The sequence below is a fragment of the Nyctereutes procyonoides genome, unplaced genomic scaffold (assembly GCF_905146905.1).
Source record: "Nyctereutes procyonoides isolate TBG_1078 unplaced genomic scaffold, NYPRO_anot_genome, whole genome shotgun sequence".
Lineage (NCBI taxonomy): Eukaryota > Metazoa > Chordata > Mammalia > Carnivora > Canidae > Nyctereutes > Nyctereutes procyonoides.
The window spans coordinates 23,921,251-23,948,549 of record NW_026575024.1 but is presented as its reverse complement, the minus strand read 5'-3'; the positions used below and the strand labels follow the sequence as shown (position 1 = coordinate 23,948,549).

Below are 27,299 nucleotides of genomic sequence, written 5' to 3'. Positions count from 1 at the left end.
TATTTTCTTAAGTATCTTACAGACTGTATACTTACTAGTTGCTCTGATTTGTGTGGGGGACGGGGAGGCGAGTGGTTTATTTTCTTAAGTATCTTACAGACTGTATACTTACTAGTTGCTCTGATTTGTGTGGGGGACGGGGAGGCGAGTGGTTTTTCTCAGGATACGCCAATATCCTCCTTCCAGAACTTTTGGTTTGGGCAGATCTAGGCAGGGTTTCACTCATAGGCACTTTGGCAAGCTCCTGAATTAAGCAGGAAAGCAACCGAAGCCAGTTAACCCGTGATGTCTCATCACGGTTGCATTGTTTCCTATGATCCTGTGGGAGCATTAGTGAGTCACTAAGGACTGGAACTTCAGGGTTCTATCCTAGGGTCTGGAGCTATGGAGGCTCTGATTATAGCCAAGTTATTTCCCCTGCTCTAATCCACCTTAAATGTGCTGACCCAGATTATAGCTCCTCCCCCACCAAATGTATAAACCAAGGAATCATAGAATCGGCAGTGTAATTTTATTTAAGGCAGAGGTGGGGAAAGGCTATGCTCCGTCACTGCACTCCTCCTACCTCTCAGTCCTATCCTAAGTCAAACACTGGAAACTGCTGGAAAAGCTAATGAGGGGCTGACAGGAGGGTGGCAGGGTTATGGACCATTACCTCAAATCAGCTTCTTTTCAGCTATACTCACACTCTGAGGATTTAGGGGCCTCTAGATCTCACCTAAGGGAAACACAGCTTTTCTGGTCCTTAGATGGGAGGGCTGGGGGAAGGTACTCAGCATTCACCCTTCTGTGAACTGAAGAGACCAGCCTTGTCAAGGTACGGGGAGGGAAGCCCCTCAGAGGGGCTAGGAGAGGAATGACAAGTATGAAGGAGAGATGGTCTCTTGAGCAAAGTCTGGGCGAGGCCTGGCTGTGCCCTCACACAGGGTATGGGTTGTCCAGGACTGCCACTCCTGCTGCCACACCACCATCTGCATGCTCGATGGCTTTGGTTCGAAGCAGATGTCCCACATGCTTATTCATCACAAGTGTCTTCCCCTGCCTATAGAAATAGGGGCAGGAGACACAGCTCATTACCAACAAAGTCCCAAGACCCTCCCTGGTCTCACCTGAGCAGTGGATGAGTGGCTGACTATACCCAAGGAAGTGCTAGGATTTTAGAATCAGATTTGGGTTTGTATCCTTGCTGGGAAAGAAATTACTAGCTCTGTGATTTTGAGCAAGTCACTCGGCCTTTCTAAATATCAATTTCCTCAATTTAAAATAGAGATAATACCTCTCACTTTGCAAGATGGTCACGAGGATTAAATAAAGCAGGAAAAGCACTTAGTATGATGCCAGGCTCATATTTCATGTTCTGTAGCTGTAAGTTTCCTTGTCTGTCTATCTCAAGATGGCTATGGTGATAGGTTTAGGGGGAAGTGGCAGGCAGAGATGCTGCGAGTGGTTAGAGGGAAATATTATATATAGAGAAGGCTATGGTTGGGAGCATAGTAGGATCTGGTATTCCTACCTTGCTTGATCTTGAAGTGCAGGGAGTGGTTTAATCGACCAGGAACAATTCCCAAGTAGTCTTCTTTTCCTAATTCTTTAGTGCTCAAATCCACACCCAGGGACCACTCAACCTTTCAAAGACACTGATCATCCTCTAGCTGGCCTGTCCCACCTTTCCTCAGAGTCCCTGGGAGCTTGGAAACTGGACCCAAATTCTCTTCTTCCCTGGGGTCTCCTCCTAGTCCAGAGTTACTTTCTCATCCATCTTGATACTACTTGGAATTTCCTTTATAGTTGCAAAGCACTCCTCATCTGGGCTTCATTTGATAGCTCTGTGAGGTGGTCAGGTCTTGTGTCCTTTGCTTTGTTTATTAGATAAGGAAACAGGTAACATGGCTAGGGATCAGCAGAGTTGAGACTAAAGCCCAAGATTCCTGCTCCCTGTTCTTTGCTCCCTCCAGGCTTGTCTGGCTGACCCTCAGGCAAGGAGGAGACCCTCTTGACTGGCTTACCTGACATAGACCCCAAAGATGCCTAGCTCTGAGATGCACTGGACAACTTGGACAGGGCTGCCAGGCCGTAACAGGCAATTTCCAAAAGGCTCAGGTTTAATCTTTTCCATGAGGATGTAGGAGGCCCTCTCCTCGCTGTCCTTCAGCCGCTCCAGGGCCTGTACCATCTCTTCCCCGTATAAGTTGTTACCTGCAATGGCACTGGTCAGTCACCCTAGACCCTCTGGCTACCTTCTCCATTCTATGCCCCCACTTCTGTGGTCAAGTCAGCAGCTTCAGTTCCTGACACCAGCTCAGGGAAGCCAAGGCAGGCCTGGATCCCAAGGAGGGAATGTCACTTTAACAGGACAGCCCTTATCACACAAACACACCTTCTACCACACCGTCTTGCCCTGGTTCTCCTCCTGTCTATGGCTTTCCTTCTTAGACTCCCTGACTGGCTCCTGCTCCTCTTAAATGTTGAGATTCCCAAAGAATCCATCCGCCACCCTTGTTCTCTCCTCCATGTACAAACTTTTTTTTTCCAGGAAGATCTCTTCTAAGACTACAGAAGAAGTATTCTTGACTATATTCTATGACTATATTCTATATTCTATGACTTGTTAACTCCCAAATCTTTAACTTAAGCTCGCTATTCTATATTCTAAGACTTGTTAACTCTATATTATGACTTGTTAACTCTATATTCTATGACTTGTTATCTATATTCTATGACTTGTTAACTCCCAAATCTTTAACTTAAGCTCGCTATTCTAAATATTGCATGGATATCCCATGGGCTCCCAAAAGAAACTCAGCATGTTCAAAGAGAATTCATTACTTCTGCTTGAACCTGCCCCTCCCAGATCTTCCTTCTCCCTATCAAGTGAAAGATACCCGAGTCATATTTAACTCACTCTCCAGACCTGTCACTAACTCAGACATGTCTCTTCAGTCTGTATAGCCCTAGCCTATGCCTCTGCATTGCTCTTCTGGACAATTATACCAGCCTCCTCTATAGTCTCTGTGACCAATATCTCCCCTCACCCAGGACAAGCTCCACTATGGCTGAAACATGGATCCTGAATCAATTGTGTGTCCCTTTCCTCCTTAAAACTCTCTAATGGGGGATGCCTGGGTGGCTCAGTGGTTGAGCATCTGCCTTCAGCTCAGGTCATGATCCCGGGGTCCCAGGATCAAGTCCTGTATCAGGCTCCCCGTAGGGAGTCTGCTTTTCCCTCTGCCTATGTCTCTGCCTCTCTCTGTGTCTCTCATGAATAAATAAATAAAATCTAAAAAAACAAAAAACAAAAAAAACCTAACAGATTCTCAGTACCTTCAGGATAAAAATCCAATTTCCTACATATTTTCAGTGTCCTTTATAATGATGTCCCAAACCATCTTTTCTAGCCCAAATCCCTGTCTCTTCTCATCTCCCATGCTGCACTCCAGCCTTACCAGTTGCTTGTTAATCTCCAACATACACTTCCATTGGTTAGTGCCTCTACTTGAGGCTGCTCCTTCTGTATGGAATGCTATTCCTCCTTTCCCACCTGGTAAACTCCTACTTATCCTTTAGGACCAACATCAAAACTCATCTCCTCTGGGTCTGTGAGGCAGATATGACCCTGCTCTCAAGGAGTTCAAACATGCAGTAAAATATCCCACCTTCTATTTTGCTCTACCCACTTTCCCACAATCTAGTCACAGGCACTTCAGACTAAACTTGTCCAACCCTCCAGTTAATGATTAATCAGGTTCCTATGCATTCAACAGCACTTGATCACAGGGTCTCCTGGGACATTGTCCAAGATGATGGCCTGTGTCAGTTCCTCCTGTGTCCCCTGAGCCTGGGACTATGCCCGTAGCAAGTGCCAATCAGCGTTGGTAACAGCCTGCTAGCCCCCTTCCACTGAACAGCCTTACAAAGGCAAAACCACCACCTACCTCCACCCTCTCTCTGGGGCTTTAGCACAAACTGGCTAGGGGCAACAATGGCCTCAGCAATGGCCTGGTCCCCTTCTTCACCCTGGCAGGAGGCAAGAAAGCAGTCACCAGCAATTGTAGGCCAAAGGCAAGAGCTGCAGTCCTGCTGGTTGTACAGAGCAGCATCAGAGGAACAGCAGGAGGGGGAAGAGTGATAGCCCCTTCAGAACAGATGCTACTATCTGGATGTGACCCTTAACAAACCCCCTAAAGCAGCAAGTACAATGAGAACAAGCTTTCTCTTGTTCTCCAGTGCAAGAGTGCAGGGCTCCACAACAGAAGATCTGGAAAGCCCGTAAAGATTCTCACCAAAAAAAAAAAAAATTAAAAAAAAAAAAAAAAAAGATTCTCACCAATTCTTGTTGTCTACTTCAGCTCCTTCTTCCCCTTTCCACCTCTTACCCCCATTTCTACCTTTGCTGACGGATCTTACAATGGATTCCAGCCCCTGCCCCCCAGGGCTCTAGGGGTTCTCACAGAGCATCACTGACCCAAGTCTAGCCCACTACCAGGTCCAGCTTCCCCAACACATTGGGTTCTGGGTTCCTGCCACCTGGGAGGCCTGTGGTAGGAGAAAGAGGCTGTTCACACACCATGTCCAGTGAGTAGAGGCCAGCAAAGGTGGCACGGAGGCGGGCCACAGTCTCAGGCTGGCCAGGGAGCAACATCTCCAGTACACCCATTCTGCTCAGCTCCTGCTGCACCTTCTTAGTCCCAGCCAGCTGGGTGGCAATATCTGGGCACTTGACAGCACATGACCTCTCCAGCAGTAGGCGTGCTTCCCAGTTCTGCAGAGGGAAGAAAACAAAAGGAATTCTACTTTATTTCACTTTGGCTGATCTCTACTGAGCATCCATCAGATGCCAGGTATCATGCTTTCTATCTTCACATTCATTATTCCAAGGGTCACTGCAACATCTTTGTGAGGCAGATGTGGATTCTTCCGATATATAGGATTCTTGCCCTTGGGGAGCTCACTAAATTTAGCACAATGTTACAGACTATAATTAAGAGGGAAATAACAGGGGCACCCGGGAGGCTCGGTGGTTGAGTGTCTGCCTTCAGCTCAGGGCATGATCCCGGGGTCCTAGGATCAAGTCCCACATCGGGCTCTCTGCATGGAGCCTGCTTCTCCCTCTGCCTCTGTCTCTGCCTCTCTTTCTCTCTCTCTCTGTGTCTTTCATGAATAAATAAATAAAATCTTAAAAAGAGGGAAATAAAAGGTACAAGGGTATAGAAAAATGGATGAAGAGGTTTGAAAGAGGTGGGACACTTCTGTGTGAGTTCAGCTACCTACTGTATTCCAAATAAAATTCTAACTTCTTACCACAGACTACAAGACACTGCAGGATCTGCCTCCTGTCCCATTTTCAACCATGTCAATTTCTTGACATCCATCCATCCCACTCTCACAGTCCAGCCACACAGGCCAAACACAAAAACATCATTTCTACCTTTGCTTTTCCTGCGTTCCCCTCTGCCTAGAATTCTTTTCCTTTTGGCTTTTCCTTTTTTTTAAATTTATTTTTTATTGGTGTTCAATTTACCAACATACAGAATAACCCCCAGTGCCCGTCACCCATTCACTCCCACCCCCCGCCCTCCTCCCCTTCTACCACCCCTAGTTCGTTTCCCAGAGTTAGGAGTCTTTATGTTCTGTCTCCCTTTCTGATATTTCCCATACATTTCTTCTCTCTTCCCTTATATTCCCTTTCACTATTATTTATATTCCCCAAATGAATGAGAACATATGTCCTTCTCCGATTGACTTACTTCACTCAGCATAATACCCTCCAGTTCCATCCAAGTCGAAGCAAATGGTGGGTATTCGTCGTTTCTAATGGCTGAGTAATATCCCATTGTCTACACAGACCACATCTTCTTTATCCATTCATCTTTCGATGGACACCGAGGCTCCTTCCACAGTTTGGCTATTGTGGCCATTGCTGCTATAAACATCGGGGTGCAGGGGTGCAGGTGTCCCGGCGTTTCATTGCATCTGTATCTTTGGGGTAAATCCCCAACAGTGGCTTTTCCAATGGATGGTTGGATCCTTTTTATCCTTAAGTCTCAGCTCAAACCACCCTATTTAATGTAGGCTTCCCCATAATTCTCTATCTTCACCCTATTGTTTTCTTCAAAGAGTTTCCCTCAACTAGAAAAAAATTTTTTTCCTACTTTTGCTTACTTCCTGATGACTGTCTCCCTGACCAAAATGTGAGCTCTGGCCCTTGTCTGTCTTACTTCCTATTGTATCACCAGTATCTAACACAGTGCTTGGGGCTTTGTAAATGCTCAGTAATTATTTGTTATTGTTGTTTAATGAAGTGAAATCTGAGTAGTCAGGTCAGACTCGATAGCAAAGGCATACTCAGATTAGCAGAATAATATGAGTAAAGGCCTGCAGGTGCATAATTACAGGATGAATGGTCTGATGTGGTAGGAGTTTGGGGTGTGAGAGGCAGGTAAACAGCAGACGACCACACCTCCCAGCTCTAGACCCCATATCTGGGAGGACAGACTGTCCCGGACTCCAGACCACATCAAACTGCCCACAGCAGGATGAAGGCCACTGCCTGAGGAACAACACCCACCCTACCCATGCTGTCCTCCCTTTGATACAATCATTCCACCTGCAGCACCTTTGCCAGTCTCGATGAATAATCTCAGCCACCTCTGATAGTCTAGGCAGAGTTACAGGTGCCCAGAACATCAGAGATAAACCCAGAGAAGTACTCCATTATATTAGAAACAGGGAAGCAAAATTCAGAGATGAGCAAGGGCTTTTCTGAGGTCACCTACCAAGTCACTAAGCCTTGAAGTTTTATCTTCATATTCTAAACCTGATCTGAGTTTCTCAATTCCCTAAAAATGTCCTCCTCCTGATGCACAAATTTCATCCGTTAGTCCTGTTAGTTCAACTGTTAGTTCAACTTCTTTCCCCGTTAGTTCAACTTCTCTCTTTTTAAAGTTTTCTTTGCCCCTTTCCCTCAAATCCCCTGTCCTGGAGCCTGGATCTGTTTTCCCAATGGACAGTTTTTTCTTTTCCAGTCAGCAAGTTCCTGCCACTCTAACCACTTTCTAGAGGAAAGTATCTTCTACACAGCTTCCACCTCTGTGGAGCTGCTCCCTATATAGGTATACCTTACGGAGAATCCTATATTCAAAGAATTAGATGTCTGGAAGGAGCTTCCTCAATTTTTAAGTATAGTTTCCTCAGCTTAAATAATTGAGCCCAGAAAGGGTCAGGAACATGCCCATGGTCACACAGAAGCAGAGCCAAAGGATCATGATCCCTAGTATACTGCTCACGATATTTTCCAACTTATTTCTCCTAAGTGAAACCAGGGCTTCTTAGCTTCTGCATGCTGTGGATTAGGGGCAGAGGGAGGTGATATATTCCAGAATGATATACTGGAAATGCCACTAGACTGAGAATCAGAAATCCTGGGAACCTCCTGTGGGATCTAACACAAGCCCCTGTATCTCTCCAAACCTTAGTTTCTCCATCTGTATAATGGGGATAATTATACACCTCACATGGTAGTTGTAAGGATTAAATGAAATAATGGATGTGGAAAGTAATTTTGAAACTACATGGTATGATAGCAAGATAAAGTGATATCATTACTGTCATTAACATAAATGGATAGAAAAACTTTCCTACACAGATAAGAGAGAGGTAAGAGTTGGCAAGAAGGAAATGGTCAGTGGTATGATGAAATTGGTTTGCATTAGTTAGCCAGAGCTGATTGTACCAATCTCTTTTCAATTCTGTGTCCAGAAATGTTAAGTTGGGTAGCTTGAAATTAGCCATGAGGGGAGTACACCATAGAAATCAGCAAATGCTACAAATTGGGGCTTTCCTTCTGATAACCATGACTGTTAAGCACTTGTCAGCATATTTCTAGAGACAGTGTGAATGGTTGAAGCAACATGGATTCCTGAGGATTCAGATTCTAGAAGACAATTGTGTTTGTAGAGAGTAAGAGGTAACAAAAAGGTTGTGAGAGAACAGGGAGGTACACCAGTTTCCCTGAGGAAGAACTGGGCTCAGGGAAAAATCCAGGTTTCTGTGATGCCTGAGCTGGGTCTCTGAGGAATGACGGTGAGTCCTAGGAGGCAGAGAATGGTCTAACAAAATACCAACCTGTGGACTGTACTGACTCGGCATGTAGCCATCCCGGAAGTAAACCACAGCAACTTCCTGGCCGTCCCTAGAACACAGGATGGAGAAAGCTGCTGTGTTAAATTATAACTGGTATGTTCATTGGTTCAGGGTACTTCAGGGTGCATCAAAATGAGCTTGGCTTCTTTGAAAGTCAGTCTGCACAGGTTGCCTACCCCAAGGTTCATTGGAAGCAATGAAAATAGATACCCATACCACCACTTCTATCACTAAAAACATGAAGGTATGCAATAAGAAATGCTTTAGAATATTCCCGATCTAGAATTATTCTAGGAAGGCCAGAAGAAGGCAAATAGAATCAAATTGGATAAATTTTTTTTAATGGGCTAAAAATTACTGAGTTTCAGAATCATGTTGTCATACCTAGCAAAACACATTTTTATACTACTTAAAGTAGCTGAAACCAGGCTGAGATTTTTTGAAATGGTGGGTGTGAGGGTGTGGAGATGCAAAAGTATGAGTCTAGTTAAGATACACACTGCCTTGAGTCAAGACTAGAAGCCAAACTCAGGATCTGACAAGATGGTCAGTCTGCCCCATAGGATTATCAATGAAATCCAGCATTTGCTGGCAGAACTAGTTCCTGACTTTAGAGCAGAACCAGATGAGAACAATGCCCATGATTTTCAAGTGCTCATTGCTGGCCCCCAGGATACCACCTCTGAGGCAGGTTTAAGACTTCTTAAACTTGAACTATTCCTTCCAGAAGAATACCCGACAGCAGCCTCTAAAATATGTTTCATGATCAAAATTTATCATCCTAATATAGATAAGTTGGGAAGAATATGTTTAGATATTTTGAAAGATAAGTGGTCCCTAGCACTGCAGATCCACACAGTTCCACTATGAATCCAGGCTTTGTTAAGTGCTCCCAATCTAGATAATCCATTAGCAAATGATGTAGTAGAGCAGTGGAAGACCAACAAAGCCCAAGCCATAGAGCTAGAGCATGGACTAGGCTATATGCCATGAATAATATTTAAAATCGATCTGATCATCAAGTGTACATCACTTCTCCTGTTCTGCCAAGACTTCTTCCTTTTGTGTTTGCATTTAATAGACAGTCTTGGAAACATTGCATGATAAAAGCCCAGACATCTTCAGTCCTTTGGTGATTAAATGCACATTATGATTAAAAGACAAATCTATGTCTTGTCTTGATTCATTGTTGTAAAGTATGAGCAGAGGCTAGAAGCACCATCTGGATTGTTGTGAAATATTTAAAAGCAGTGGCCCCTATTTGCTGCAGGGTTTCTTTATTTTTATTTTTTTTTTTTGAGGGGGGAAGATAGTTTTAATTTTATAGGCTCCTTCCTCCCTTTTATGGTGATCAAGTTGCATTGGTTAAAAGCAGTTAATCAGTTCTTTAGAATATGCTCTCTAGCCAAGTATAACTTTATTTAGATGCTGTAGATGGACAAGCTTGATTGAACCAAAATGGGAACATTAAACAAACATCACAACATCACAATCCTCACTAAAAACATTGTGACTTTGCTGTCAAGTGTAGAATCTTTCCTTCAAGAAAAAACTTCTGACCATTTTGTATGGCTTGTCTGGAAACTTCTGTAAATCTTATGTTTTAGTAAAATATATTTTGTTATTCTAAAAAAAATACACAGACTTTTAAAATTTCTTTCCCTTTTCTTTGCTTGATATTATCTGATATACCTAGAAAGTAAATTAATGACTTTGTTATAAAAGCACTATTTTGAAAATATCAAGTGGTATTGTGAAATTTCATGGAGGTTCTTAATTTAAAAGAAATTAAAAAAAAAAACAACCTATAAAGGTCTAAATATGTGTGTTGCAAGCAATGCTACCCAACTAAGTGGTACTAAAGTCACTTTGTGGAAGCCCCCTGGAAGGAAGCTCAGGGCGTGGCATGGAACACAAATCCAGGCCCCTTGAGGTCTTGCCTGAGCTCAGAGAGCAGCTCCCAGAACAATCAGAATGAATGAGCTATTCCTCTTCCTCCCTAACTACCCAGCCAAGCTGCCCACGCCTGACTTGACCAGCTACCAAAAGGAGCAAGAAAACTTTTAGGAGCCCAGAGGCATATGAAAACCAAGGTTATTTTAAGAAGGCCCTTATCAAGAATGTCAGTAGCTCTGATAGCCCTTTAGAAGCTGAACATGACCAGCCTTCTCCAAACTTTCCTGAGATGATGGGTTATTTTGCCCCTAAAATTCAGAGAAGGAAGCAAACCATTGCATCTCCCAGAAGAAAAGATTACTGGGGGAAATGGTTGACAGGATGAGTTTCCTAATTTTTATTTAAAATCAATTTGCCAACACATAGTATAACACCCAGTGCTCAGGATGAGTTTCCTAAAGCAGCCCTCCCTCAGATCCTTGGGGAATACTCCTTGAACACTTACATAAACAGCCTTCGGTCTTGGTCCAGAGACCCCTTTTCAGAAACATCTTCAAACCTTCGACGGATTACATGGATATTCCTGGGAAAGATGGCCAAAGTCAGAGGGAATAGATGCTATGTTCTGAATGGTTGTGCACAATCATGGAGCCATATCTGGAGATCTCCCCTCCTTTACTTACCTGGCTAGTAGCTCATTCTCTATAGCACGCTGGTCAAATATGTTCCTTTCCTTCTCTTGAGCAATCAGTAGCACCAGAGCACTGGGGAAAGAGAAAACACAGTTGATTGAAATGGCTACAAAGCTTGTCTTCCTCCCTCCATCGCACCCCCTTCAGGAGTGAGAATGAGAACATAGCTTCCCTGAAAGAGCAGGTATTCTCTCAAATCTGGAGGGTCTCAGGCAATACCTGAGGATACAGCACATTTCCTGAAACTAGAAAATTTGAAAATATGGAGATGTTCCTGCTCCTTCTCTAGTAGGTAGATAAAATATTGTAATGATGTTTGTGCAAATTAAAATTTAGGTTTCAAATCATCTAAAAAACCCAAGAGGCCTTTTTCTAATACTTAAATTAATGATTTTTAAAATCTTTCTGGAAGAATAAACAAGTGAAAGTACTGAAGAATGTTTTATAGAAGAACAATGCTGGAAGTTTGAGGCTAATGACCCTCATACAGATTGTAAAGCATATAAAAAAAAGAGTGTGTGGTTCTTGAATGATACATTAGAATAGCTCAGTGGAATCCTACAGAACCCTAGAGCGCCAATTATAAATAAAGCATTGTCTCTTGGGGCCTCCCAACATTTCTGTGATGTACATAGGGACACATTTGGTTACACAGTATTAATGGGATCACCAAGGCTTACCTGACCTCTTCCTCTCTGCTATCCACATACTTAAAGAAGCAGGAGCTCAAGAACTCAGGGAGAAGCTAATGCCAGAGAAATGTTTGGCTACTAATCAGGTTATTTTTAGTAGTTAAAGACAGGTCCAGTCTCCCACCAGGTGATCTTGAGGGGCAATACTCAGCAGTAATGGAGAATCAAATTCCATTTTTGCTGTAGCAGTATTGCTATGTGCCCATAGATTCTTCCTGGGACTCTTGGATGGCTAGATTTTGGCTTAGGAATGGTGTGGATTCCTTCCTCCTGTACTTGGCCTCTGGTCTGTTTGTCTGTTTTCTGTACCTCTTTAAAGTGCCTGACTTCTTTCCACTTGGCTGAAGTACAGGTCCTAGTATGCCTCCTCTCCTGCCTTGCCTAAAATGTCTTAAGGTCAGACATGACATTAAGCTGAGTCTTGGCTTTGAGTTCGGTGTCTGAGAGATAAGCTAGAAATGGTGCTCTCATAAGTCTTCTTGCCCTGAGAGAGTCCCAAGGGCCAAGGGCCTTGCTTTTCATAATGCAGCCTGATTTGCTCTGCCCATGGGTGGTAAAGTGGCATCTGGCCCAGACTGGCCCACCTCCAAGAAGAGGCGGAGGAGGGAGGCTGTAGGCTATAGGTTAAAGTGGAGCTGCATTCCCTGGTTAAGTCAGCCTGCCTTCTGCCAAATAATCACAGCCAGACTCAGAAAACATATTCTACCTCCTGCCTTCAGTTCCAAATAGTCTTTTGGTAGCAGGACTAGGAAAGTTGTCAGCTAAGGAATGTAAAGTGGCAGTAGTGTGCTGGCTGGCAGCAAGGACTTGATCATAGCCCCCAACATTTTATACCAAGAATCCTCCTTTCTTATCCCTACTAATTCTAACCATAGGCACTAATGTTTTGAAAGAGTTTGAATAAATGCTAAATAGGAATCATAAATCATTTTCTAGGCTTCTTTAAAAGGTCTCAAAAATTATGGGATAACTGATGAAAATTCACCTGCTCTATAAATGCTTGAGCCTCAGTTTTCCAATCTATACTATGGGACCATTCCTCTTGGAGGCAGAACAGTGTAGTAGAGAGAAAGCAGGCTTTAGAGATAGATAGACATGAATTCTAAACTTACTAGCTGTATGACTTAGGGCAAGTATTCTACCTCTTTGAGCCCTCAGTTTTTACAAGCATTTTTCAAAGCCATGATTTCATTTAATTCTCATTCCCACCCCTTTAGGTAGTGTTACTATCGTCCCCATTTTACAGATGAGGAAACTGCTGCTCAGAGAAGAGAATGGACTTAGCAAAGATCACATGCTGGGTCAGCAGGAGTGCCTATCTTACTTTCAAAATAAGGGAAGCTATTCCCAGCTTAGGTGTCTACACACAGCTCCTACCCATCAGTGCCTACCTAGTACTGGGCACATGAATCTTTGTATGTCTTTCACAGCCTGGTTGGAGAAACCCTCTGCAGTATTTGTCTGTCAGCAGCTCCCTGGCTGACCCCTTCCTGGCTTCCATCTCTTAAAATACAACTTAGCCAAGAGTTCTACTTGAGAAGGTATCCATCTGATGCCTTCTAAATATTCAGAGTCCAAGGTTTCTAGAGTCTTGGTGAGGCTTAGCAAGCCCAGAGTGGCTCTCTGAGAGACAATGAAGTGATTAAGAATGCAAATTCTAGGGCAGCCCCGGTGGCCCAGCGGTTGAGCGCTACCTTCAGCCCAGGAGTATGATCCTGGAGACCTGGGATCAAGTCCTGCATTGGGCTCCCTGCATGGAGCCTGCTTCCCCCTCTGCCTGTGTCTCTGCCTCTCTCTCTCTCTGTGTGTGTGTGTGTGTGTCTGTCATGAATAAATAAATAAAATCTTCAAAAAAATATTTAAAAAAAAGAATGCAAATTCTAGAGGAAGTGGACTCTAGGCTCTACCAGCAACTCGCCATTTGACCTTGAACAATTCACTTCACTTCTCTAAACCTCAGTTTCCTTATCTGTAAAATAGGGGAGATGGGTGCTATCTACCTCGGAATGTTTGATAGATGCCTCTAAGGAGATTCTGCATATAAAGTGCTTAGCACAAAAGAAAAAAAAGTGCTTAGCACAAAGCATGGCAGTGCTCATTAAGGGTTAACTATTAAGGCTATGTAAACATTGCAATAACTGTTGGTACAGTGGCCCCTCATTTATCCAGAAGTCACCTACCAGGCATCCTTACACATATGGAACATGGCTGAGAAATAGCAAGGAAGCAAAAAATGCCTCTAAGCAGTTAAAACAGATACTACAAAATCCCTAAATCAAAGCTTATGCATTTACTCATCAAAGAGGCCCTCACACTCATTAGACAGCACATAACAATCCAGACCATTTGCTTTCCCAAACCACAGCAAATCAGAAAGGTCTGGGGATAGAAATGGAGGATTCCAAATCCAAGCACAATGACAGCAGTATAAAGTAAGAGCTGATAGTAGGAAAACAGAAAAGCTGTGAAGAAAGGGAATAAGAGCTTAAAGCCTAACAGTTGGGGCCATTAGTGCAGGCAAACAGCCTCCGACACCTCTCTAAGTCTAGGCAACTCCTCTGCATTATGTTACATCAAGACGCAGTTACTGATGGTAATGCAATCACTGACAGATAATGATGACCTCTAGCCAACAAGAAAAGATTAAATTATAGCCTACATCTTATTTTAGAAGATAGCCCAAAACGTCCATTAACATAATTTTGGTGCTTAAAAGTGTAAGCTTCTATTTCGAGAAAAAAAAAAAATCCTTCATTTCCTAATTATGTCAGGCAAAGAAGCAGGTGCTGCAGCCCTGAATGAATCTGCTGTTACTTTTTCTCCCCTTACTTGGCTGAGCCGTAGAGCTCCCAGGCTCTGGTGATCCCCAGGGCCAGTCCCTTGCTGGGATTATTGGAGAGGATCTTGGCAGCTTCTTTGGTCTTATTCAGGACATTGAGAACATGTCTGTTGGAAGAGAGATGTCTGTTCAGTAATTGGATGGATCTGGAAGACCTCTACCTGTGACTCACAGACACTTATAGGAACATCACTTTGAGAATTAGCTGAACACTAAAAAGCAGGTTATCATCATGCTCCCATAGGATCTACCTCAGGATGAAATATACTGAGCTGCCCAAACCCTGGCCCTGTGTATGCACCCAGAGCCCCGAGACCCTGTGTTTCTACTCTATACCAGCTTCCCATTGGGCTGGAACTCCTTTCCCTGAGCCCCAGATGCCTGCTACCTGGAATCCTGCTGCAGACCATCTGCAATTACAGCAACATGGTGCATCACTGCTGGCCAGAAGTGGTTGCTACTAGGGTCTAGCCTTCCAATGGGAAGCCTCTGATCCCACTCTGCCATGGATTCTGACCTCTTTTCAGGCCTTCAAAGCTCTTTCTCACCTCAGATATTGTTTCCTCATACTAGAATACTAACTTGTACAATGAAGGGGTGGCACTAGATGAACCATGAAGTCCCTTCTCTCCTTGACATATTAATACCAAATTATAAGTGGAAACTGCTGTGGGGGAAAACACATGACCCAGGGCCCAGGAAGGCACATTCACAATTGGGAGATCCCTGCCCCTGCCTGTAGGCCTATCAGGCTTTCAACCCACCAGTGTGCCCAGCATTGCCCAAGGGACCCACCGGTGCACAGCTGGGGTGCGGGAGGCCAGGCCCCCAAAGCTGGCAGAGATAGTGTTGATTTCAATCTGTTTCAGGGCTGGGGAGCCATCTGCGTTGCGCTGGAACATGTAGTCTGAGCGATTCAGACCCAGGAACACAGTCTGTGGGGAAAATTGAAGGCTGAATACATTTGCCCAGGGGCTGAGTGAGGGCCTAGCCATGGAACAGACAGATAACATGAATTCTGTTGCTGAGAGATCAGAGTTGCTGGCTGATGCTCCAAAACCCAGTGGAATCATTCTTTTGGTCATCCCAGGATTGGTCACTGATGTACAAACCCAGTGGGGATCAATGAGAGGCAGAGTCCCATGAGCTCAAGGTCTGGGCCAAATTCTTCTGGTCAGAAAAGGGAGGGATGAGTCTTGGATTGGGGTGGAGTGGGGAACAGTTACCTGGGCAATGCCCTCTTTCAGGACTTGCTTGTGGATGTCAAAGAGATGAGCAGTGAAGTTGTCCCTTTTGATGGTGCTGGAGGAGGAAAAAGAGCATTTTCTAGGCTATTTGGGACCTTAAAGGTCAGGTAGTTCCACCCTTGTCCATTGCCTCCTGAATCTCTGGGTCTACTGACCCAAACTTGAACACCCACATCAACCTGTTAGAGAACAGTGGTTTAGAACCCAGCTCTAGAGCCAAATGAGCTAGGTTCAAATCCCAGCTCTACCACTCACTACTAGGCAACTTAAGAGAACTATTACCCCTCTCTGTCTGTTTGCTCATCTGTAAAAGAAGAAAATGAAAGATGAAGAAGAAAAGAATTATAGAGCTGTGGTGAAGGATACTTGAGATATGACACATACTGAGCTGTGAATAATGCCTGGGCTCAAGAGAAACTAGGAAATGGCATGTAATAGAACCATTCCATCTTTGTATAGCTCTGATGGTTAGTAAGCCTTCTGGTCGACCTAACATTAAGTCTCTGTAGCTTCTCCTATACTCTGGGATCTCCAAGGTCAAGTCTTTTCCACCACTTACACAGCAACTCTCAGAGATTAAAAGACAGCAGTTATGCCCTGTGCTCCAAAGAGTCTTCTGACTCACACTAAATATCCATTTATTTTTCTTCAGCCAGTCCTCATATGATGTGACTCCCTCAGAGCAGCTGTCCCTATTTGGATCAGATCCCCCTGCTATGTGCTCTCAGAGCACTATGGACCTCTCCTCTACAGCACAGATTACAGTTGTTATTTTCCATTTGATTTCTGTGATGATTAGTGTCATCTCTACTTGACAGTAGACACTATGTCTGTGCTACCTCATCATCATGGCCCAGTGTGCTGCTGGGACTTGTGACATGATGTAGGAACCCAGTATGGTTTTCTGGAACCTCGGGAAAAGACACCCATTGGTAACCAACACTACAGTTGTCTGTCAAGATTCAGGGTGGTCTCTGCATGCCGGCTTAAGCCTGAATCACAGGCTCACCCTGTTACAAGGACCCCACTGAACCCAAATAGCACAGGCCTGCCAGGCAGTTTCTCTGTTCCTCAGCCAGTTCTCTCACAGGGCCTTTCCCAGCCCTTAGTGAGGAGAGCTCCCAGCTGGGCTTCAGCCTCCAGGAAGCTGAGACATATTTTCCCTTTTCTAAAGAGGTGCACCCCTTCAACCCCACACCCTAGGCTGCTATTCTAGCACATGTGTTCCTGGAGCTCTATTTCCTTACAAGCTAAGGTTTGTATTTCAGAGGACAGAGAAACAGGGAAGGCAGGATTGCAGAGATGGACTGCAGGGACGGTCTCCACATAATTGCATCTTTAGGGCACAGGTCATAAATCAGGCTGCTCGTAAATCCCACAATCCAGAATCACAGGTACAAAAGCCAGACACCCCCCCAAAAAAACAAAAAACAAAAACAAAAACAAAAAAAAGCCAGACCCACCCCAAAAAAGATCTGAGGGGAAAGTGGTGGTAAGGTTTGTACATTCGTAACTCATTGTTTTTTTTTTTTTTTCTCATTGGGTTTTTAGCTCCAAGTCAATGGTTTCCACACCTCTTACTATTAAGATCCCTTCTCATGTTCACCCTCTTATCAATGTGCACTTTTTTTTAGAGAGAGCACAAGCAGAGGAGGGGAGTCACAGAGGGAGAGGAAGAGAGAGAATCTTAAGCAGGCTCCAAATGCAGCGTGGAGCCCAATGCCAGGCTTGATCTCACAACCCTGGGATCATGACCTGAGCCAAAATCAAGAGTCAGATGCTTAACCAACTGAGCCACCCAGGTGCCCCCCAACATGCACATTTTTAAAAGATTTTGTCTCTGGGGCACCTGGCTGGCTCAGTTGGTGGAGCATACAACTCTTGGTCTCATGGTTTTGAGTTTGAGCCCCACACGGGGTGTAGAGATTACTTAAAAATAAAATCTTAAAAAAATAAAAAAATAAAATAAAATCTTAAGAAAGATTTATCTGTAACAAAGTAATTGTTTTCTTTTAGAAATTAATCAGACATGCAAGTATGTATGTCTAGTCTCTATATAGTATATATACATACATGTAATACAAATATATATATATATTTATATATATTTAATTCTAAAATAAAGAATTTAATTCTAAAGTAAAGAAGTTTCCCTTGCCTCAAGGTCTGAAGAGGAAAAAAAGATCAAGGGAGAAGAGACAGAGAAGGGATGGATGGGGTAAGCCATTTCAAGGGTCCTGTATCCTCATGCCCTGAGTGTGGCCCAGTCTATACCCCATCTCACCCAGAGATAAGGGGCCTGAGGTAATAAGAAAGAGACAATGCTTAGGAAAAGAAGAAATCTGACTTTAATAATCTTCTCTGTTCTTTGTTTTCTCTAAAATGACACTGACCTTCCATAATTCCAAATAGAAATCTCAGTCTTCAAAGCAGGGGGACATGGATCAGAGAATCACAGAATGTCAGTGTTGGAAAGGATCTTAGATTTAGATCAACCTCACCACTTTACGGATGAAGAAATTGAGGCCAGTGAAAGAAAGGGACTTTCTTGAGGCCATATAAATGAGTATTAGAGTCAGGATTAGAAGCCAGATGCTTAACTTCTACTACTTTTTGTTTTTCTGGGGGATACCTGTCCCCCCCCAACCAAGTCAACTGCCAGAGCAATACTTCATGGTTCCCCAGTCTTCTAATCCCATGATTCCAACATCCTGGCCCCTAATGCCCCATGACCCAGTACCTGGAGAGAGTCTGCTCCAGAAAGGCAGCATTCTGGCTGACAGCATCCACCAGCATGTTGAAGTCCATCTGCACAGCATAGGCCTGCTCCAGCAGGGCACTGGGGACCAGTGAGGGGAAGAGCGTGAATGGGGCATAGCTTACCACCTGATCGAGGAGAAAGAGTGGGCAAGGGTAGAATACCTGTGAATGGGTTGTCTTCCTGCAAACATAACCCCATGGAAAGTGTGATGACATTTATTAAGGACATTTAAGTGACATTTATTAAGGACACACAAACTGCAAAATAGTGGTTACCTCTGGAAAGGGAGGGAACAAACAAGATGATGAAGGGGTATAAAGGGAAATTTTAGACTCTGTAATATTTTATCTCTTTACAGAAAAATTAGAAGCAAAACAGCCACAAACAAAAACAAACAAAAAATAAGTAAAAAGTCATTGAGCACCTACTGTGTGCAAGGCACTATTTTAAATACCTTACATGGATGCATCATTTAACTATGTGAGGCAGATATTATTACTCTCTATTTTTAATAAATAGATAAGGGAATTGAGTCTTAGATTAAGTAACATGTCCAAAATTATATTAAGCTATATATATATATATATATATATATATATGGCACTGGGATTTGAACCAAGGTGGTTGTTAAACAACACACACATATAAACACACAAAAACACAGCTCCTAGTCAGTTGATTATCTAAACCCAGGACCTTCCTCATGCCAGGAGCTCACACCTGTCCCCTTGCCTTGTGGTTGGGGGAGAGGGAGAGTCCTGCTGGTAGGGCTGCAGCAGAAGTGAACCTTGACCCCTTAGAAGTTAGAAATGGTTCCCCCACCACCACTCCCAGTGTTGGAGATGGTGACTCAGGTTTCCAGGCCTAGAGTTAGGCTGCATTCCTCAGAAAGCAAAGTTCTTTGAACTTTGGCAGAACTGGGAAATCCAAACCATCTGGAACACTATTTCTAGAAAGGGATAATGCCTTCTGAGATTCACAACAACAAATGAGCTAGAATTTGGGTAAGAGATGATGAGATGACCTTATGACAATATTATGAAGAATTTCTGAGTTTAACCTCTGGGTTAATATAATAATTTAATAATTATTATTATAATAATTTGCCATTATGGTAGTATGAGTTTATGGCATTAGAGCTTGGCATTTATATATTTATTTAAAGATATTATTATTTTGAACAGATAATACAAACATGTGATACAAAATTCAAAAGAGACAGAAAGGGGGATCCCTGGGTGGCGCAGCGGTTTGGCGCCTGCCTTTGGCCCAGGGCGCGATCCTGGAGACCCGGGATCGAATCCCACATCGGGCTCCCGGTGCATGGAGCCTGCTTCTCCCTCTGCCTGTGTCTCTGCCTCTCTCTCTCTCTCTCTCTCTCTCTGTGACTATCATAAATAAATAAAATTAAAAAAAAAAAGAGACAGAAAGATACATAGTGAAAAGTATGTCTCACTCTCACTCTGGGCCCAATGACTCAATTCTCCCCAGAGTCCAATGGTATACTAGTATCTCACAAGTCCTTTAGACTATATGTAGACATATGTTTTTTCTTTCTTTATATACACAGAAGCACATGACACATATATTGTTCTGCCCTTTGCTTTATAAATATTTCAGAGTCATTTCCATATGTGTTCAAATAAAGAATTCTCATTCTTTTTAAGTATTCCATTCTTTGGATATAAAATAATTTATTGAATCTAGCTTTGTATTATGAACATTTAGGTGATTTCCTTCCCCCCTTTATAATTAATGCTTCTTTTCAAGTTTTTTTAAAAAGATTTTATTTATTTATTCATGAGAGATACACAGAGAGAGGCAGGGACATAGGCAGAGGCAAAAGCAGGCTCCATGCAGGAAGCCCTACACAGGACTTGATCCTGGGATGATGGGATCATACCCTGAGCCAAAGGCAGCTGCTCAACTGCTGAACCACCCAGGTGTCCCATAATCAATGCTTCAATCAATATCCTAGAATATACATTCTAGGTATTTTGTGTATGAGAAAGTCCACAAATTGTGAATTTATAAAAGTAGAAATATCAGGTAATTAGGGTAAATCTATTTAAAATTTTGGTAGATAATTGCCTTCCTCAGAATCTCAGAAGACAAAACTGGGGAAAGATATTTGGGAGAGTAAGGTTTTTCTAGATTGAAGCTTTTGTGTGTTAGACTGGGAATTACTGCAGACTACAGAAGGAGTGATCTAATACCCTGAGTGCATGTGTGATGACTATAAGGGCATTTCCTTGGCTCTAAAACTCAGAACTCTGCCTCTTCCAACAGTCTCATTTGGCCTGAAAAACTCCTAAAGATTTTTTCTAATAAGATTTCCCTCCGTGTTGGGACGGCTGGGTGGCCCAGTGGTTGAGCGTCTTTCTTTGGCTCAGGGTGTGATCCCGGAGTATCAGGATCGAGTCCTGCATTGGGCTTCCTGCGTGGAGCCTGTATCTCCCTCTGCCTATGTCTCTGCCTCTCTCTGTGTCTCTCATGAATAAATAAATAAAATCTTTTTTTTTTCTTTTTAAAGAAAGATTTCCCTCTGGATCACCTGGGTGGCTCAGTTGGGTTAAGCATGCAACTCTTGACTTCTGCTATGCATTGGCCAAAGGCTGAAACACAGTTTTTTCTTTTTTTATAGAGACACAGACACAAAGTAATAGTTTTCTACTATGAGAACAACTGTAGCACATGCATGACAAGAAATACTCTGATCCAGAGTCAGAGAAACAGTGATAGGAAGAAGAGCTCCCATCTCACTTAAAAGGCCAGAACTCCACTAGCCAAGTGTTGCCATGTAGCAAAGTGGGCAGGGTTATTAGGTGATTTGACTTCTCTCTCTCTCTCTTTTTTTTTTTTTAAGATTTTACCTATTTATTCATGAGAGAGAGAGTGAGAGAGAGAGAGAGAGAGAGAGAGAGAGAGGCAGAGACACAGGCAGAGGGAGAAGCAGGCTCCATTCAGGAGTCCCATGTGGGACTCGATCCCGGGTCTTCAGGATCACGCCCTGGGTCAAAGGCGGCGCTAAACTGCTGAGCCACCTGGGCTGCCCCGTGATCTGACTTTTCAAGGTAAACTGGATATCTAGATTATTTTTTTAATTTCTTGATTAAAAAAAGACATTGGCTCTAACTTTTTAAAGACACACTAGTGGAGAAAACTATTAACAATGCTTGTCCCTGGGGAGGGAAACAGTGGCTGGAGGGAGGAGACTTACTCTACACTGAATATCTTTTAAATTTTGTACCCCGTTCATGTTTTTTTTTTTTTAATTAACTCCCTAAATCTTCAGGAGCCTATTATTCAGTCTGCATGTGGCTAGTCTGTTGCCTTGACCTATAGGATAAAGTTCACATTCCTTTTCCTCCCAGTATCAAAAGTCTCTTGGTTATATGACTTTGGCCTGCCTTCTGTCCCACATTCAGCTGCATTCTGTTGGAATATTTTTGCCTTTTCCAAATTCAAGGCGTCCGCTATGCTGTTCTTTGCCCTCTCTATTTTTTTATAAGATGTAGCTCAAATACAACTAATAAGTTGCTACTTTTTCTAGGTGTCCCATACAATTTCCTGAGAGAATCAGGAAACTCAGAGCATGGACGCAGGAAGCAAATTCTTTGGGTTTGAATTCTGGCTTTGCCAATTACACAACCATTCATATCACCTCAGGCCAGTTACTTAACCTTTCTGGGTCTTGGTTTCCTCATCTCTGTTGTGGTGAGACTTAAATGAGTTAGTGATTCTTAAGTGTTTAGAATAGTGCCTGGCACACAGTAAATACTCAGTAAATGATAGCTAATGTTGTGCAGCAGGCTATCTATGTTTCCTCATAGAACTGACATTACTTCATTTTGTCTTATGGCACATTCTCCAAATAGATCATGCACTTTAGAGGCCAGGGCCTCTGTGTCCTCAGTGCCCAGAATGGCCTGCATAGAACAGGCACCTGTTAAAGATTTGGAATGCAATCTCTCTCTCTATCTCTTTCTTTCACACCACACACACACACACACACACACACACACACACACACACACTCATATTTCCTGTTTTGTTTTTTGTTTTTTTTTTACTCTGAATTGGGAATCTCATTGAGGACTGTACCTTTTTTGGGCTCCATTAACTTCCAGTAAGAGCAAATGTTGGACATTCATATAATACCTATTGATTAATAAAACAAAAAATCTTGGAAGGGAAATATGCTTAATCCTGGGTTAAGACAAGCAGTTCCCAGAAGTTAAGGTTCATGAAGCAAGCAATCATATTCCTAAAGCCAGAGGCAGACCTTCTACAATATCGGCCTACCTTAGGTGACAGCCATTCTCATTCACTCAGGCCTAGGCAAACATTTACTGAGTCTGGACTTTCCACCAGGCCCTTAACTAGGTACTGGGCACACAGAGAAGAAAAAGGATGCAGGTTGGCAAAGAAAGATAATGGCAGCTCTCTGGTTATTCATATAGATTGTCATAGGGTATGCTACTAAGTAAAAAGAAACAAGCAAGGCACAAAAGAGGTTGTCTAGGACACTTCTTTGTGTAAAAAGTGGGAAAAAGAAATACATACTTTTTTTGTTTTTTTGTAAACTATATGAAAGAATAAACAAGAACCTGCCTTCAGGTCAAGAGGACAGGTGAATGTGGGAGGGAGAGTTAAACTGTAAACTCTGCCCTCTGAATTGTGAACCATGAAAATGTCTTACCTAGTCACAAAATAAAGACTTTTTTTCTTTTTTAAAGGATGAGACTTTTAAAAGATGTGATTTGGACTCAGCAGTCCTACTTTCATCTACCCACCCTACAGAAATATTCATAAAGGTCCCCAAACAGACATGTATGTAGCTGTTCCCTGGAGTGCTGTTTGTAACCATAAAACATCAGAAATCACCTAAATAGAGGAAAGTTGAACTGTGATCCAGCCATACCTGGAACACCATGTATCAGAATGAAGCTAATCTTACTGGAGGGAGTTGAAGAGAGTTCTAAAACAGATTGTTAAATGAAAAAAAAAAACACATCACAGAATAATCTGCATTATCTGTATGATCCAAATTGTTTTTTAGAATACCATATATTTTGAGGTGTCTAACTCTTGATCTGGGGGTTGTGGGTTTGAGCCCCACATTGAATGTGGAGGTTACTAAAAAAATAAACTTAATAAAGAAAAGCATGTATTTCTTTATATACCCATATACGTATATAAATGCACAGAGAAGGATATACACAAACCAATTGTATGGATATACCCCCTGCAGTGTGTTAGAGGGTCTTAAAAAATAACAGTTCCCTGGGCAAAGTGCTTCACGTAAATTATCTTCTTATTCTCTTATCAACTTGATAAGGTAGGTCCCATTATTATCTCTTTTGTTATCTGAAGAAACCGCAGCTGAGAGAGGTTATGTATCTTGCCTAAGTCACACTTGAAACCCCAGACTTCAGTTTGGTTACTCTAGCAGGCGACTTTTTATACATGTATCTAGAGATCAATTTTAGTTATTAGGAAGAATAAAATAAAGTGAAAGAGATGTCTCGGACTGAGAGGAGCAGCCGTTAGCACAGCAGGGACCAGATAGTGAGCATCAGGATCCAGAGCAGTGTGGTCCGTGCCATGGGGAGGAGTCAGGGGCTTACATCAGAGGAGCTGGGCTCCTGTGAGGTCCTCAGCAATACTCCCTCTGCCAGGGCCCGGTCCACAGCCTGTCGTGCCAGCTCCTCCAGCTGCTGCTCCTCCTGCAAGAGGCTCCCCCAGCCGGTGGCCATCCTAACCTGCAACAGAAGGGGAGGAGAAGGCTTGGTGATAGAGGGCCTGGAGCCAGGCAACCAATGAAACTGGCACTGTGGTACAGGCAGTGAACACTGGATGGCAGCTCTTAACTTCCACAAGTGCAAGAAAAATGGAAAGCTTAACAAAGCACTTAGACTGCCACTCTCTCTTATGGTTCCTAATACAAGAATGGCATTATTCTCACAGTAAGGAAGTAGAATCTAGGAGAGGTGAAATGATTTGCCCAAGGCAATGACTGGTAAAACCTGCATTTGAACCCAGATCTCAGGACTCCCAGCCCACTGCTTTTCATTGGAGAAAGAGGCACCAATGTCATATGTGATTGGGTAAGTTCCTTCCCTGCAGCTGTAGATTCCCTAGGGGTACGGAGTAGACCAGTGGTTTCCAAACTTGGTTGAATATTCTTGGGACCCTGGTAAAGAACAGATTTCTAAGCCTCACTCAGAGATTCTCATGCAAGAGGTCTGAGGGGAGAGAAGAGCTGATGCTCTGTATTTTTACCAAATTTAAAACCACTACAATAGATTATTAATTTCCCTCTGGGGCACCCGAGTGGCTCAATCGGTTAAGTCGTCTGATTCTTGATCTCAGCTCACGTCTTGATCCGAGGGTCATCAGTTCAAGCCTTGTGCTGGGCTCCACACTGGGAGTGGAACAAAAAATGTTTTCTAAATTTCCCTTCTAGCTCACGACCCATGCTGGTAGATCTCAAATAAATAATGTGGGAAGGGTGGGTAGGAGGAGGATTTTGTAGAATACTATGAAATGCAGATAAGGTAAACTCCTTCCTTATACTAACCAGAAGCAAACTCACTAGCAGGACATAATTACTTTACTTGTACGGACATCTATGGTCACTGCACCAAGACAAAATATTTTAAGAAATTACACTGGCAGGATAGAAACAACCAAACACAAATGCCCAGTGTAATAGGAGGAGGAGTCCAACTGGCTGTCTGGAGACACACAAGTATGAACCAACTCGCACCTTTTTAATCACTGATTTTGCAGCAGGCCTCAGGGATTTAAGAAGATCTGAATAAAAATCTGGATGCCCTAATCATTCATTTTGTTTTGTCCTTTTGTTACTTGATTTTAGGAAAAGAACATGGCTACCCATTTCACCCCAAAAAGGGAGCCAGAGAACAACAAGTAACCTCCATCACATTTAGCTCCACCTCCCTCTCCCTATAACAGAACTGGTGCCAAACCAATCATGAAAGTCCGTTGGCCTCAGCACAACGTTTCAAAAGAAAATGACTATGTGAGTTCAAGAGGGTCCTGACAACACAGATAACAGCAGTCACAGGGTCATAATAAAGCTCTGAGATCAGTCAGATCTGGGTTTGAGCCTATAATATTACTTCCTTCATAAATAAGGTTTCCATGTGGATTAAATGAGAAAAGTCTGTGTGTAGTTTCTTAGCAGAGTTTGGAGCTCTAAACATAGGGACTTCTTTTTTGGCTATACCCACATTACAGGTGGAAGACTTGTCAGGAGGTCACACAGCAGCTGGGTGGCAAAGCCGGGGCAGGAATCTACGATTCTGTCATTAGAGCAATGGAAGCCTCCATTAGCCCCTATCTCTTCCCAGTTCTGGGATTCCAATATCCCTGCCTGCTGCTGGGCTCTTTTCTACTGGATGGTATCTAATGCCAGGCCCTAGACTAGGTACTGAGGACACACACACACACAGAGAAGACATAATCACTATGTTAAGTGCTGATTGAGCCCTTTGTTTTTCTCATTCTACAGTCTCAACTTTGTGGCTTTGTTTTGCTGAGGGCACTCAAATCTATACCTTCACAGTGGTACTTTCCTGACCTCCAAACTGTAATAACCAACTGCTTACGGGGGGGGGGGGGTCGTCTGCAGAACCAGTATAGAATTTGTTGGCTCCCCCACAAATCTGCTCCTCTGATGAATCCCACCCAAGCACTCAAGCCTTGTACATACTTCTCTCCAACATCCCTGTCTCCCCAAATTCTGTAGTTTTCTATGAAATACAGAATGCTTTGAATTCCTTGATTTCTCTCTACCTCCACTGGCAGCAGCTTAGTCCTGGCTACCATCATCTCTTCCCTGGGCACTAAATAGACTGAGAGAGAGGTAGTCTTCAGTGCCCAGGATACACCTGCCTCTCTACGGCTCCCAGGCTAGGCACGCGCTGGAGGCTTCTCTTTTTGGAACACTCCCCATCACTCCTGACTAGCCTTCATGACAGTGTCAGAAGCTGTCCCTGCTCTCCGCCCAGGGCTTCTACAGACCATTAGTCCTCCCCCCCACCCCAACCCTCCATACCGTAGGAATAGTTGTGTGTCTTGATCACTTCTCTCCTTCCAGCGCCTACTACTGTGTTCAGTGAATGTTAAATGAATGAATGACGAATGAATGCCAGACTGTGGCCAGATCAACAAAAGTCTTAAAAAGCCCGCTAGAAAACCTGGGCGGACTTTATCCCAAGGGCGAGGCCAGTGCCTGCGCGAGGCCTGGGGCAGCGACGCTCGTCTCCTGCTCAGGCTTGCCCCACGTCACGGGCCCGTTCGCTCTCACTCTAGACAAAGTTTGGTTCTAATCGTTCCGTTTCTCTTTTTTTTTTAACTCGGGCTCTGGCTCACCAGCACCCAGTCCCCGACACCGGCCTGGTCTGGAGTACGGAGATCTGGGAAATCTGGGATCCACAGGCACCAGCCCAACCCCCTCGGTGGACACCAGTTTCCCCTTCTCTACGAGGAGTTCGACTTGCAACATCTCTCCGCCTTCAGGGTTCCAATCACTGGCCAGACCCCTCCCTCACATCTGTCCTCCCGAGGAAACGTGGCCCTTGCCGGCCGCCGTTGCCGCTCCCCAACCTACTAGTTCGTCGTCCTGCCTTCCGCGGTACTCAAGCCCCTCGCGCTGTTACCCGAGGTCCAGGGGGCGGGGCCTCGATGTGACCCAATGCGCTTGCGCAGACCGCGCCAGTGGGGGCTAAAGAGCGGGGCGGGGAGGAGAGCGGTGCCTGGGGAGCTGGACGGCGGCTGGGAAGGGTCAGTCCGTGTAGGGGCAGCCTTGTCAATAGGGGTTCGTCGTCTGGTCCCAGATGGACAGAACCTTGGGAAGGAGGGGAGGAGTCAGGCTGTGTCCGCTCGGAGTTCAGGGTTTGCAGAACTTGTAGGGCGTCAGAACTGGTGACGTCCATTGTAAGATGGGGAAACTGATACCCAGTATGGGACAGTCACTACCTCGGGGACACACTGTGGAGACAA

General features: G+C 43.8%; 1 protein-coding gene and 1 pseudogene across 2 annotated transcripts; one reads left to right on the top strand and one right to left on the bottom strand.

Moving 5' to 3' along the window:
* Nucleotides 1-492: 492 nt before the first annotated feature.
* Nucleotides 493-27,001, bottom strand: GSS (glutathione synthetase). Of its 2 annotated transcripts, none has more exons than XM_055343788.1 (13): nt 26,908-27,001; nt 23,897-24,031; nt 18,246-18,391; nt 15,485-15,560; nt 15,054-15,193; nt 14,249-14,365; nt 10,719-10,799; nt 10,541-10,618; nt 8,122-8,188; nt 4,565-4,759; nt 3,933-4,014; nt 2,007-2,196; nt 493-1,042 (listed from the first exon to the last, which is right to left on the bottom strand). In XM_055343788.1, the coding sequence occupies exons 2-13, from the start codon at nt 24,023-24,025 to the stop codon at nt 919-921; spliced, it is 1,425 nt and encodes a 474-aa protein (XP_055199763.1). In that variant the 5' UTR covers nt 24,026-24,031; nt 26,908-27,001; the 3' UTR covers nt 493-918. The 2 variants fall into 2 exon arrangements, with proteins under 2 accessions (XP_055199763.1, XP_055199772.1); XM_055343797.1 differs by lacking the exon at nt 26,908-27,001 and adding an exon at nt 26,353-26,899.
* LOC129521903 (ubiquitin-conjugating enzyme E2 N-like) lies at nt 8,195-9,796 on the top strand (annotated as a pseudogene).
* Nucleotides 27,002-27,299: the final 298 nt, after the last annotated feature.

Bases quoted from the DNA above. Each gene is read 5' to 3' on its own strand.
- GSS (XM_055343788.1), bottom strand. From the start codon at position 24,025: ATGGCCACCGGCTGGGGGAGCCTCTTGCAGGAGGAGCAGCAGCTGGAG. The intron at 14,366-15,053 runs GTGGGTCCCTTG...CTCTTCCAACAG, and splicing joins CGCACCCCAGCTGTGCACCG to ACATGTTCTCAATGTCCTGA. The intron at 4,015-4,564 runs GTGTGTGAACAG...GCCTCCTGCCAG, and splicing joins GCCTCTACTCACTGGACATG to GGTGAAGAAGGGGACCAGGC.